Below are 12,472 nucleotides of genomic sequence, written 5' to 3' on the forward strand. Positions count from 1 at the left end.
GAGAAAACACCCACATGTACGAGAGCACAGATCCATGGAATAAAGATGTATGATTCGATATTGAATTTGGCTGCTTTTCTGTTATAGCATTAAAAGCCTAAATGTATTAACAAAAGTGAACCTTTGTTTAAAATGGTGCATAAATTCCACTATACAAAAAAAGAGGTACTATTCTTAAAACATCACAAGACATACTGTCAAAATCCCATAAACCCAGGCCCCACTGCGTCCTCTATCCAGTGCCTCCCCAACTGATAACTAATCACCCTGCAGTTAGGCTCTATATTCATTTTTTCTGTATGAGTTGTCCCCTCAAGTAGGACACAAGCTCCTTGAGAATAAGACCTTTTACTTTTGTCTTTGCAAACCTACTGCCTCTTGTGGGACTGGGCCATTTCTGTTTCTTTCTTTCAACTTGACCTGGGATTTCATTAGTGGAAGGCACTCCCAGTTGTACCAGTGCTGACCGGGGCCTGATCCACAACTTAAGAGTCTTAGAAAGTCTCCTAGAGCACGGAGAGGTGGAGTGATTTCTCAGAGTGGCCCAGTCAGCGCACGTCAGAATCAGGATTGGAAGCTGCCTCTCTCTGGCTCTGAGGTCAGCCCCATCTACAATGCCAACTGGTTGAGTTCTCTAGTCCACTCTATGTCACAGGAATTCTTCCATTTATGTCATCACTTTCTTCTCTATCTCATCCATCAACAAAGCATTATTATTATTTTTATTTCAAAATATTTCGTTCAGAGAGGGTAAAACTAAAATATTCTGGATGTCACTTGTTTCTGCTGGTGATTGATCTTGCTGAATTAATCACGCTCCTTTCATGGAGTCAGTGACTGTGAAATGGCAACAAGCACATTCAGTGAGAAACAGGAAACAAGTTTCAGGAGGCTTCCATGTTCCATCTCCTCTAAAATTTCTCCAGGGTCTCTCAATGGCACTTTTCCATCGTCTCCATTATAAAGAAACATAATCCTGCTGCTACAGGTTCAGTCTCATTCATTCATTCCCTATGGCGGTAGTTACACTTTCAATTCTGAATCAGGAAAACTATTTTAACCTGATGAAATATAAATCACAGGACTGAGAACCTTTGGAATTTTAACTTTTCATTTAAGGGGATTTAAGTCTGTGAAAGAAAAATGAGCAAACGACTCCAGGGTTTTAATCATCTGTCCTGGAGAAAGATGACGGCAGCCCAACGGTCCACCATAGTATTGTTGCAGCCCTTGTAGGTGGTGATGGAGACAGGTCAATGACATAACCCAATGTAACATTCATTCATCATGACAGATGGAGAATTTCAAGGAGTCCAAAGGTCAACATGTTCTCACACAAACCAAAGAGAGAAGCGCTGACCAAGGGGGAGGGGGCAGGTCAAGGCAGGTCTTTACTTCCAGTTATTCTATGAATGAGATATTTTTAGGGTAACCAAGAGAAGGCAAGGCCTGGACAACTAGAAGCAGATTGTCAAAGATGACAAAAGAGGGAAAAGTCATTGTCAGACGGTCTATGGAGAGACAAGGACATTAATATGCTATTGGGGATGGGGGCGAGGGGAACAATCTGAGAACTGATTCAATTGTTAATGGATTTCATTTTAGAATTTTTCTATTTTAAACTGCCCAGGTCTTTTGACCTAGAGTTCCTACTGGGTATATGCCTCAAGGAAATCAAAGGAAGACAACAAAGGTTCAGCATACACCAAAATGTTTGTAGGGACATTCTGTATGTGAGCAAAGAACAGAGTGTGCCCAACGGTTTGAGAACGGCTGAAAAAATCAGCAACATATGGATTAATGGAATGTTATTGCAAAATTAAAGATAATGAGGAATTCAGAGAAACCCTGGTAAGAGTTACATTAACTGACCCTGAAGTAAACGAGCAGAGGCAAAAGATCAAGGCATGGAGTGACCGCAGCAACGCCAACTGCTCACTTAAGAGAAGTCTGACTTTAAGAAAATGAAGAATGCATGGAGTGACCTGGAAAGCAGGGAGTGAAACTGATTCCTCACTTATGAAGAAGAGGAAAGACCTCACTCAAACACACTGGTGTCTATGGGGTCAGATAAGGTCAATGGAGTGAATTCTGGTTTTGGGGAACAAAGGAGGGGGTCAGTCAGTAAGAAATAGGAAGCCCGGGGGAGTTTGTTTCTTTGTCTGTTTTTCTAAAAGTTATGATAAAGACTCATATCAAATAGACATTAGTAAAATATTGTTTTGTTCTTAACGTACCCTCCTCACCAAACGGAATACATTACCCCAGATGGAGTCTAAGCAGAGGAGAGTCCTCCTGCTTCTTGGAAGTGCAGCCCGATATCACATCGGTGTTTCTGGTCCAGCTAGAAACCATAAAATCCTACGCGAAGGATGCCTCATGTCATGGCAGCAATCCCAAGCCACTGAAGGATGTGGCAAACTCTTGGCAGGTTCTGCCAGACTGGAAAGGCATTCGTATTGGTCCAGGTGACAGCCTGCATCTGTGGCAGGAGAAGTAGCCTAAGCTCAAGATCAGGAGAACAACTGTCAAATCAGGAACCATTTGACCAAAGAGACCAACAAAGTAATGAATTCATTTTTGAAGGCATTTATCATGTCAGGCACTATTGCTAAGCACTGGGGAGACAAAGAAAGACAGGAATATCCTGGGACTCTTTCCTGGAAGAGCTCACATTTGAATGTGGAGCAAGCAGGTACACACGTACAGGAAAGACACCAGATAACCCTACAGGGGCAGGCACCAGGGCAGCTGGAGGGTGTGGAAAAGGTCGCCTACAGAAGGTAGCACATGGGCACAGTTCTAGAGGAAGCCAACACCAGGCTACTACTTCCACAGACATCTACAAAGCCTGCTGTACATTCCTACGATGCTGTTTACGTTCCCTACAGAGAGGGCGAGGCCCAACAGCAAGCACACTACAGGACACCCTCCCAGCAGCCCTATGATTCCTTCATAGGTGGTGTGTGGAGCCCTACTGGCTTGTGCGGCCATGATGACTAGGTGTCAAAAGAGAGAAGGTGCTTCTAAGAACCACAGTCCATATTACTGGGAGAGGCAAAGTCAAGATGGCAGGTTAGTGGCAACAACCCAGCTGATTCACCACCCCAAACAACTTTAAAGTAACAGAAGAGATAACAAAAGGTCATTGAGACACTTTTCCAGCCTGAGACAACCTAGGAGTGGTGGCTGACAATGGGGCCAGCCAACCTATAGCGTCACAGCAGCATCAGCATCAGAACCTCTCAATTCAGAGGCAAAGGGGTTGGACAACTAGTCAGAGAGAGATTACAGGAAACCCCTTCCTGGCACGGGGTGTAGCTGACACTGATAAGCAGTTCTGGATTGCAGTTCCAGGGTGGAGCACAACTATTTGTGACTACAGGGGACCAAGGACCCTTCTTGGAGAAAGATCAAGGTGCAGACTGGAGCAGTGACGACACCCCTCCTAGGACCCCACTACCTTGGAAGCACTGAACACATGCAGATCCCCAGAATGAGCTCTGAAAAGAGCAGCAGGAAAAAGCTGAAGCTTGACACAGGGCTCCCCAGTTCAAGACGAGCAGAGCCCACCTTTCACATAAAGTTCAAAGTCAAGAAAGATAAGGCTTGAAAAAACGAGCAAACAACAGAAAGAATGATCATTAAATAATTACTGCAGTGGCAAGGAAGATCAAGACGTAAACTTAGTAGACAACACTGTGAAAACAGCTACAACAAAGCCTCCAAGAGAAATGCCAACTAGATCCAAACCCAACAAGAATTTCTGGGATAATTAAAGAGATGAGTGATAGAGGAAAAACTGAAGAAAGAAATGAGAGTGACTCAAGAAAATTATGAAAAGAGAATTAACAGTTTAAAGGGTAAAAGGCACCAAAAAAAAGCTGAAGAAAATAACACCTTAAAAAACAGAATGGGTATTTACCATTAGACAATGGTAAAAGACATAAAAATTCACTTAACAAAAGAACTCCTTAAAAAGGAGAATTAACCAACTGGAAAAACAGGTACAAAAACTTACTGAAGAAAATAATCCATTACAAATTAGAATTGGGCAGGAAAAAGCTAATAAATCCACAAGACATCAAAAACCAATAAAACAAAGTCAAAGGAATGAAAAAGAAGAAAATGTGAAATATCTCGCCAAAAAAAAAAAATAACTGACCTGGAAAACAGATCAAGGACAAATAATTTAAGAATTATTGGACTATGTGAAAGTCATGATCAAAAAAATAGCTTAGCCATCATATTTCAAGAAATTATAAAGGAAAAGTGTCCTGATATCTTAGATGCAGAGAGTAAAGCAGAAATGGAAAGAATCTACCAATCACTCCCTGATAGAGAACACAAAACAAAAACTGCCAGGAATATTACAGACAAAAGGAGAAAATTTTGCAAGTTGCCAAAAAGAAACCATTCAAATATCATGGAGCCACAGGCAGGATCACACAAGATTTAGCAGTTTCCATGTGAAAGAAGCAGAGAGCTTGGAATATGCTATTTTGAAAGGCAAAGGAGCTGGGATTAAAACCAAGAATACCCTACCCAGAAAAAAATGAGGATAATCCTTCAGGGGGGAAATGGAGACTTAATGAAATAGAGGACTTTTGAGCAATTCTGATGAAAAGACCAGAGCTGAACAGAAAATCTGATATTCAAACACAAAACTCAAAAAAAACATAAGAAGGTAAACATGGAAGAGTCATCATAAAGGGTTCAATAAAGTTAAGTTTACATTCCTACATGGAAGATGATACATGTGACTCCTAAGAACTTTATCATCATTAGGGCAATTAAAGGGTATTTACATACCCTTTAAGGACATGGGTGTGAGTCGATTCTGTTGGGATGATCTCCAAAAAAAATGAAGAGGTAAGAAAGAGGGAAGCACTGGGAGAAGGGAGAGACAGAATGGGCAAATTTTTTCTCACATAAAAGAGGTGTGCAAGAAAGAGGAAAGAAAAATAAGAGGCAGGGAAGCAACGTTGAAACTCTCATCAGAATTGGGTCAAAGAGGGAAGAATACATATACGTGTTCAGTTAAGCAGAGAAATCTCTTATCTAATAGGAACATAAGAGAACAAAGACAAGAGAAAGCTAGGGGGTGGAGGTTTGAGGGGAGGAGAAGGAGAGGGATGATATAAAAGAGGGCAGATTAAGGGAGGCAGTGGTCAGAAGCAACACAGACTTTTAAGGAAGGACAGGATAAAAAGAGAGAGATGAGGATAAAAAGAAGAAAATGGGATGGAGATATACACTGCTAACAATCGTAACTGAACGGCAATGGGATGAGCTCACCCATAAAAGGGAAGCAGATGCAGGATGGATCAGAAACCGCAATCCAACAATACAAGAGACATACTTGAAACAGAAAGACACACTGAGAGTTGAAATAAAAAGCTGAAATAGAACTTGTGCTTCAAGTGAAATAAAAAAGGCAAGGACAGCAATCATGATCACAGGCAAAGCAAAAGTAGATCTAATTAAAAGAAATAATCAGGGAAACTACATTTTGCTAAAAAGGTACCAGAGACAATGAAATAATATAAAAAAAAAAATTTACGCAAGTTTCTCTGAAAAAGGCTTCATTTCTCAAATATATAGGGAACTGAGTCAAGTATATAAGAATAAGAGCCACTGCCAATTAACAAGTGGTCAAAAGATATGAAAATGCAGTCTTCAGCAGAAGAAATCAAAGCTATTTGTAGTCATATGAAAATGTTCCAAATCACTATTGTTTAGAGAGATACAAACTAAAACAACTGTGAGGTACCATCTCACACCAATCAGAAATGATAAATTCTGGAGGGGATGTGGAAAAATAGGTACACTAACATATGGTGAGTGCAGTTGTGAAGGGGGTCAACCCTTTGGAGAACAATTTGGAACTATGCCCAAAGGGCAATCCAACTCTGTGTATCCTTTGGCCCAACAATACCACTACTAGGTCTGTATTCCAAACAGACGGAAGAAAAAGGACAACTCTTTTTGTGGTGGTAAGCAACTGGACATGGAGGAGACGTCCATCTGGGCAATGGCTGAACAAGTTGCGGCAAGTATGTGGATGTGAGGGAGTCGTCTTGTGCTGTGGGAAATGACAAGGCGGCAGTTTTGGGAAGAAACATGGCAACACCGACATGAACAGATGCAAAATGAAGCAAGAAGAACCAGGAGATCGCTGTGGAGAGTAACAGCAAGGTTGCAATGACGACCAACTGGGAAAGATTTGGTTATCCTGATCAAGACAATGCCAAATGACTCATGGTGAAAAATGGCTATCCACTTCCAGAACTGCAAATTGAAGTATCATTTTCTGGCTTTCTTTATTTTAGTTTTTTGGGGATTTTTTTTGCAATATGGTTAATATGGAAATAAGATACATATTACTTCACTATATGTATAATCAAATTTATATCAGTTTGCTTGCTTTCTTACTAGGTGGGAGGGAGGGAGTTTGGAACTCAAAATCTGAAAAGAAACAAATGTCAAAATAAATAATAAATTTTGAAAACACACAAAAGAAACCCAAACTGCCTACAAATATTAACTTAACTGCTGGTGCTCTTAATTTTACTTCTTTGGCCAAACACTAGAAAGTCTATACCCTACTAAAGGAATTCAACCCCATCTTAACAACATTCTTATGCTAAATGAAACCAGAGGATGAGAAGTTGCAGCTAGGTGGAAGAAGAAACCAGTGAAGTAGCTACTAGTAGGGCTTCAGTATCTACGCACAGGCCTTCACCTCAGGTGCCACTGACTCCATGAAGCCTTCCTGGATTCAGCAACTGCCAGTATCCCTTTTTCCCTCCCTCAGTGGACCAGAAGCCCTTGAAGTAGAGAATCTCATCTTCATTTGAATCTCCAGGACTACAACAGGTGCAAATTAATGTCTGCTGAATTGAGCTGAATTTCACAAGGCCATCTTACTTTGCTGTGTTAATGATGTGTGTGTTCGTCCTTCGCTGCCAAAGAAGACCATGCCATCAGAGAAAGAATGACATGACTTGCACTTGACTTTATTTTGAGTGAGGGGGAGCTGTGCAGGTCACCAGCCTCACTTCTCCTCCAGAGCCATCTGAATCCAGTGACCAGATATTCATCAGGATGACTGGAGGTGACCCAGGATGAGACAGTTGGAGTTAAGTGACTCGCCCAAGGTCACACAGCTAGTGAGTGTCAAGTGTCTGAGGTGAGATTTGAACTCAGGTTCTCCTGACTCCTGCACTGGTGCTCTATCCACTGTACCACAGAGTAAACAGACCTGCACGTAAGTAAATTTTGCTCACATCCAATCCATTAATGCTAATCTGCCACAAAAGACCAAGAAAAGAGTTCTATAATGAACCCAAGATAATTTCCTCCAAACTGCATCAGCAAATACATCAACACTACGTAGCTTCCATATGAAGGTCAGTCCAGCAGAAAAGGTACAAGACAGGCAGGTCAGAGGACCAGGATTCAGATCCTGGTCCTATGTGACCTTGAGAAAATCCCTTTTAAACCTCGCTAGATCTCCATTTCTTCATAGCTCCAGTGGGTGACCTCTAACATCCCTTGACATTAAGCTCTTATGTCCAAAAAGATGGCTCAGAATTCATGCGGAAGCTAAAGGCCCAAGTTTTGTCTGTGTATGGCCATCCAGAAGACTTTCTTCAAGAAGTGACTCATAAGACACTGAGTTTGACAAGAACAGAAGCAGAATATTAAAAATGACCAGTTAAGTGTCTAGGATTTATCTCAGGACCAGTTGTCTGTCTGCAGTCATACCAGTGGCTGAGTAGCGCAAAGGTCAGAATCAGCTTGCGATTATAAAGGTAAAAATGAGAAGACACTGAGTGCCATTGACTACAACAGCTCCAGCTATTTAAACAAGTTGCCAATTTTTTTTCAGGAAACTAATAAAAGTAAGAACAATGCTTCTGATTAGTACCATTTCCTAGAGAACTTTAACCAATGGAAAACAGTTGTTATGATGGGTAGGACAAAAAGGAGCCCAGAAACCACTTCATGCAGCAAACATTTGACGGTCTCCTTGCCACTTGGAGAGACTGGCAACCCAACATCAGTTGGGTTCACCAACTACCCTATGACTAAGCACCATGCCCTGGCTTCTTGCTCTAGAACACTCCTGTCTAGCCATCACTCCCCTGTATTTGTTGTCTTTCCCTATACAAATATAAGCTCTTGAAGGGCAGGGACTGTCTTGCTTGCTTGAATTTTTACCTCCAAAGCTTTACCCAGCACATCATAAATGCTTAATAAATACTTTTCATTCATTCTCTTCTCCTTCTCCTCTCGGAATATTCTGTACTATGAAAGTACAGTAAAACAAACAAACAAGCTCCTGTTAGTTGTCTGAAAATATTAAGTATCAAAATTTCTCCAACCTAAATCCCTTTGTACTTTTGCCTTTAAGAAAGTAGATGGAACAAATGCCAGTGGTCTACCGGTGGCAACCAAATGTAATCTTGGCATTAGGGAAATGTCTTCTTCCTGCCTCTTCCCCAGTCCAGATTCTCTACAGAGATCTCTGAGACAAGCCCACTGATTGCTGCAGGAAGAACTGGGTTTGAGCATCTCTTTCTTGTTAAGATTCCTACAGATGTTACCTCAAACCTTGTTGGGGCAGAGTCACCCCACAGGGCATGGGGTACAATGGCAGTGGGAGCATCTCTCCAAGTGAGATGTGGGCCCAAACTGCAGAGCATAATAATGCTATAAGCAGTTTTTTCTTCAACAGCACCTTTCCTATGTCACTCAATTTGTTCTGCCTCATAGTGTCATTATGGGTGTCCTGGACTACTCCCTCACTAGTTGGGCCCAGCACTAGATTTCAAGGGGCAAGAGTGAAGGGGGTGAGTCTTAATCATTGTTTCCTCCACAGCATCTAGGATGGGTGGTACATAATGAATACTCAACCCATATTTGTTTAATTAACTGAATTAAATTTAGCATCATCAGCACAAATTAGAATAATGAATGTGATCAATTATTCTGCATACTTGGATTCTGGTACTCTTTCAAGATTCCAGAAAACCTGCTGATACAATGGAATGGAGAGACCTGCCAAAGGTTTACCAAGCAATGGTTACAAGGAGGTCACAAGGGGGTGGCAGTGCCCAGGGGGAGCAATAAGAGTCCCCACTGCCCCTCAAGACCATCTATCAAGAGGCATGAGAAGAATGGCAGCCAGGGCCAGAGCAACACCTTGGAAACAGAAGGCCATCTTTTTAGGGAGGGATTGTTTTTGTTTTTTAAACAGATCTGGGGTTTCATCGATGTCAGGAGCTTATGATGAGAAATTTTCTGTACAAGCAGAAACCAGCACCTTCTACTGGCAGGGCTTTTGAGAATAACCAATAGCGGTGGCACTGACCCTCCAATCAGGTGACTGGTCCCAGGTCCCCTAGACCATATATTCCAGAAGCAGGATGTCCTGACTGAGAGGTCTGCTCTCTATCCACGGCACCACGTTACCTTTCAATCTTGTGTTATATAACGTGGTTAATATTATAGAGAAATGAATATTCCACAAGTTCAATCACCTTTCCCCAAATATAGCTACATGATAAAAATTTTAAAAACCTCCTGACTCCAAAAGTCATTGTTTCCTTAAAAAAGGGGGGAGCAGGGGAAGAGTTTCATAATTTTCTACTCTTACACATTATTATATTACCAATAAAATGGAAAACTGGGGCATTTGGGAGTTGGAAGGGCCCTCCTTTGTGACCCCCATATGGGGTTGAGACCCACAGTTTAAGAAGCGCTGAAAGGGTCACAAGTAGAAAAAGTTTAAGAAGCCCTGGTCTAGAACAACATAGGCTATGAAAGTGTTGGCTCTACATCATCCTTATAAACAGTCATCCAACCTTTCTTGAATCCTTCCAGTGAAGAGGTGACCACCACAACCTGAGGAAGCTCTGTCCACCCAGCAGGAACGTGTCTCTGTGAATTCTGACCCCTACGCCTCCTTCTTCTGCCACGGTGGGCCAAGCAGAACTGGCCCAGTCCCTGCGATGAGCCACAGGGAAGGCCCCATGCTCCCCCCTCACTCCTCTCTTCTCCAGGCTACATAATTCTATCAGGTGGGGGAAAAATCAACTCCAGCAGGTTGAACTGGCTCTATAATCTAACAGATATTCTCGTAAGGAACCTGAAACACATTCTGAATTCACACTTCAAACAGTGTGCAATACTCATGGCTTTTTCTAAATTAATTTTGTATATTGTTTAACATCCCAAGTAAATGACTAAAAAGGCACGGTTTTTAACTTTTGTCATTTGTGATTCTGAAACTACTACATACTAAAGACAAACATAAAATCACTGATCTTCGTTCGCTCATCCCCAATAACAGGCCCCCCCTGAGTTCCTGCTCCACAAAAAGTGCTACTGGAAATAACTGTTTTCATATACGAGTGAAGTACGCTTCAGTGCCTTTGTCTTCTTTCTTTGAGGTGCAGACCCAGCAGTGACACTGCTGGATCAAAGCGTGTGCTCAGCTTAGAAATCTCGTGTGCTTTTCAGAATGGCCCCACCAATTCAGAGCACCATTAATGGGTCATTAATGCCCCCATTTTCCTACAGCCCATCCCAATATTTGTCATTTTTCAATGCAGGAGAAAGAAAAAATACATGCTTGTCAATTGAAAAAAAAATTGGTAAGACACAAAAAATGAACTTTAAATTCATAAATGATAAGAAAGGAAATCTTACCAGATAAAAAAAGGAATATGAAAAGTTAAAGAGAACCTCATTCTTCAATGCATCTGTGATCTCATTGATGTAAATAATCCAGATATCCTGGAGTCAAATTCTCATCAAATTCCATTAAAAGCATAACTGATACTGTGTACTAATCAAAAGGCATGTAGGATTAAGGACAAGATCCAGCAGTTCTTTGGGAAAGGACCATTCCCAATGACTGACCCAGGTGCCAGGTACTGCTGACCTGAGGACGGGAGTGACCAGCCCAGAACCTAAAACACTCTGCACAAGCTGCTGGGCTTGGGACACATGACCATCCTAAGCTCCTCTACGCAGGGGCTCACGAAGCTTATTCACAGAGTCAGCTTCAGAGCGGGGTGACAATGAAAGGAGGGAGGCTCAAGTTGAGAAGAGTTCCTGATTTCGCCTTCCCTTCCACCCACAGAGACCCATATTCCTCACTGGGCCACAGGATTCTGGGATTAGAGAACTCGCTTGACTGACTCTCAGCTACCAGGTCAGGTTCATTCATGATATTGTACCTTTTAGGAGCTTATTTAGACAACAAGATTACAACTGTTACACTAGCTGAGAAAAAGCTGGAATCAATAAGACCTAGCAGAGTTACCATAATAAAAGAAAAAGGAGACAGATCGCCATTGCTGGGTAATTGGAAATTCTGTTGCAGTCCTTTGGTCTGTCTGGTACCATCTGATTTAAATGTACATTCTGGGGAAGCAAATTTTAAGGCTATGACAACATACTTACCTGTAATAGAGATGGTGACATGTTGTTTGCCTGGGAGTCAGATGTGCAAAATAACACCACCAAGCAGCCCTCCAAGTGAGAAGCAGCACAAGAAGCATGGTTTGGCTTTTTGATCTATTATCCTATTCTTGAGGCATCCATCAGCAAGTCTGAGAAGCAGGCCACCACTTATTTCAAAATCACATCATTCATGAAAATGTTGACCAAAATGGAGCTCTATGACACTCACCTGGAGACCTCAAGAAGGCAGGGGAAAGAAGAATGACCAAGGAAGATACAGCAACTAACTTTCTGTCTCCATAAAGTCAAACACTGGGGAAAGATAAAACTCAGGGCTCAGATCTCATGCTGACGATTCTAAGAGCAAGATGGTGGTCACAGTGATGGGAAGCCACAAAAATGCTTCTGAATTCCAGCCAGAGAAAGATGTTTCTGACCCTACAGGCCACCCTGCAGCAAATTCCCATGAGGAATCACATCCGCATCCTGGAAAAAAGACGATGCCCGCTGCACTGACCTGTTTGTATGTGCCATCTAACAAGGTGTCCAGATGCTGGAGAGGGGCAGGCGTCTTATCTTTGAACCTGGTCAGCAGGCGTCGTTCGATGGCTCGGAACTGGATGGCTCTTTCAGATAACAGCTCATCGACTTTTTCTCCATTCAATCGGAGCTATAATTAAAAATTTCCAAGATTCCAATTAACTGGTCAGTCAAAATCCTTTGTGACCGTACCTGGAGGTGGCCTCCCAGCCCACTAACGAAGCTCGTAGCTAGCGAAGAGTAGGGGCCACATAAATGCTTCTGATTGACTCTGAGATCCATTGTTCTTCCTTTAAAGCATTTCTCTTAGGAGTAAAAAGATACTATTGAAAATTAAAATAATCCCAACAATACAAAGAAGTTAAATGGTTTCCAAAGGGAGGCTGTTACTATTGCACAAAGTAAATTCAATAGAATGAAACCCCCCCAAATTCAAAGCCAACCATAAATATGT

General features: G+C 41.9%; 1 protein-coding gene across 6 annotated transcripts in view; it reads right to left on the minus strand.

The window, feature by feature from the left end:
• BBS9 (Bardet-Biedl syndrome 9) overlaps positions 1 to 12,472 on the minus strand; it is a 655,958-nt gene that overhangs the window by 471,335 nt on the left and 172,151 nt on the right. For all 6 annotated transcript variants that reach the window (XR_011964809.1, XM_072598867.1, XM_072598868.1 and 3 more), the window contains one exon: positions 11,996 to 12,148. Coding sequence is in view for 5 of the 6 variants with exons in the window: in XM_072598867.1 (XP_072454968.1) it covers positions 11,996 to 12,148 (153 nt within the window). In the remaining variant the exon portion in view is untranslated. The remainder of the gene's footprint in view (positions 1 to 11,995; positions 12,149 to 12,472) is intronic.

The sequence above is a fragment of the Notamacropus eugenii genome, chromosome 3 (genome assembly GCF_028372415.1).
Source record: "Notamacropus eugenii isolate mMacEug1 chromosome 3, mMacEug1.pri_v2, whole genome shotgun sequence".
Classification (NCBI taxonomy): Eukaryota; Metazoa; Chordata; class Mammalia; order Diprotodontia; family Macropodidae; genus Notamacropus; species Notamacropus eugenii.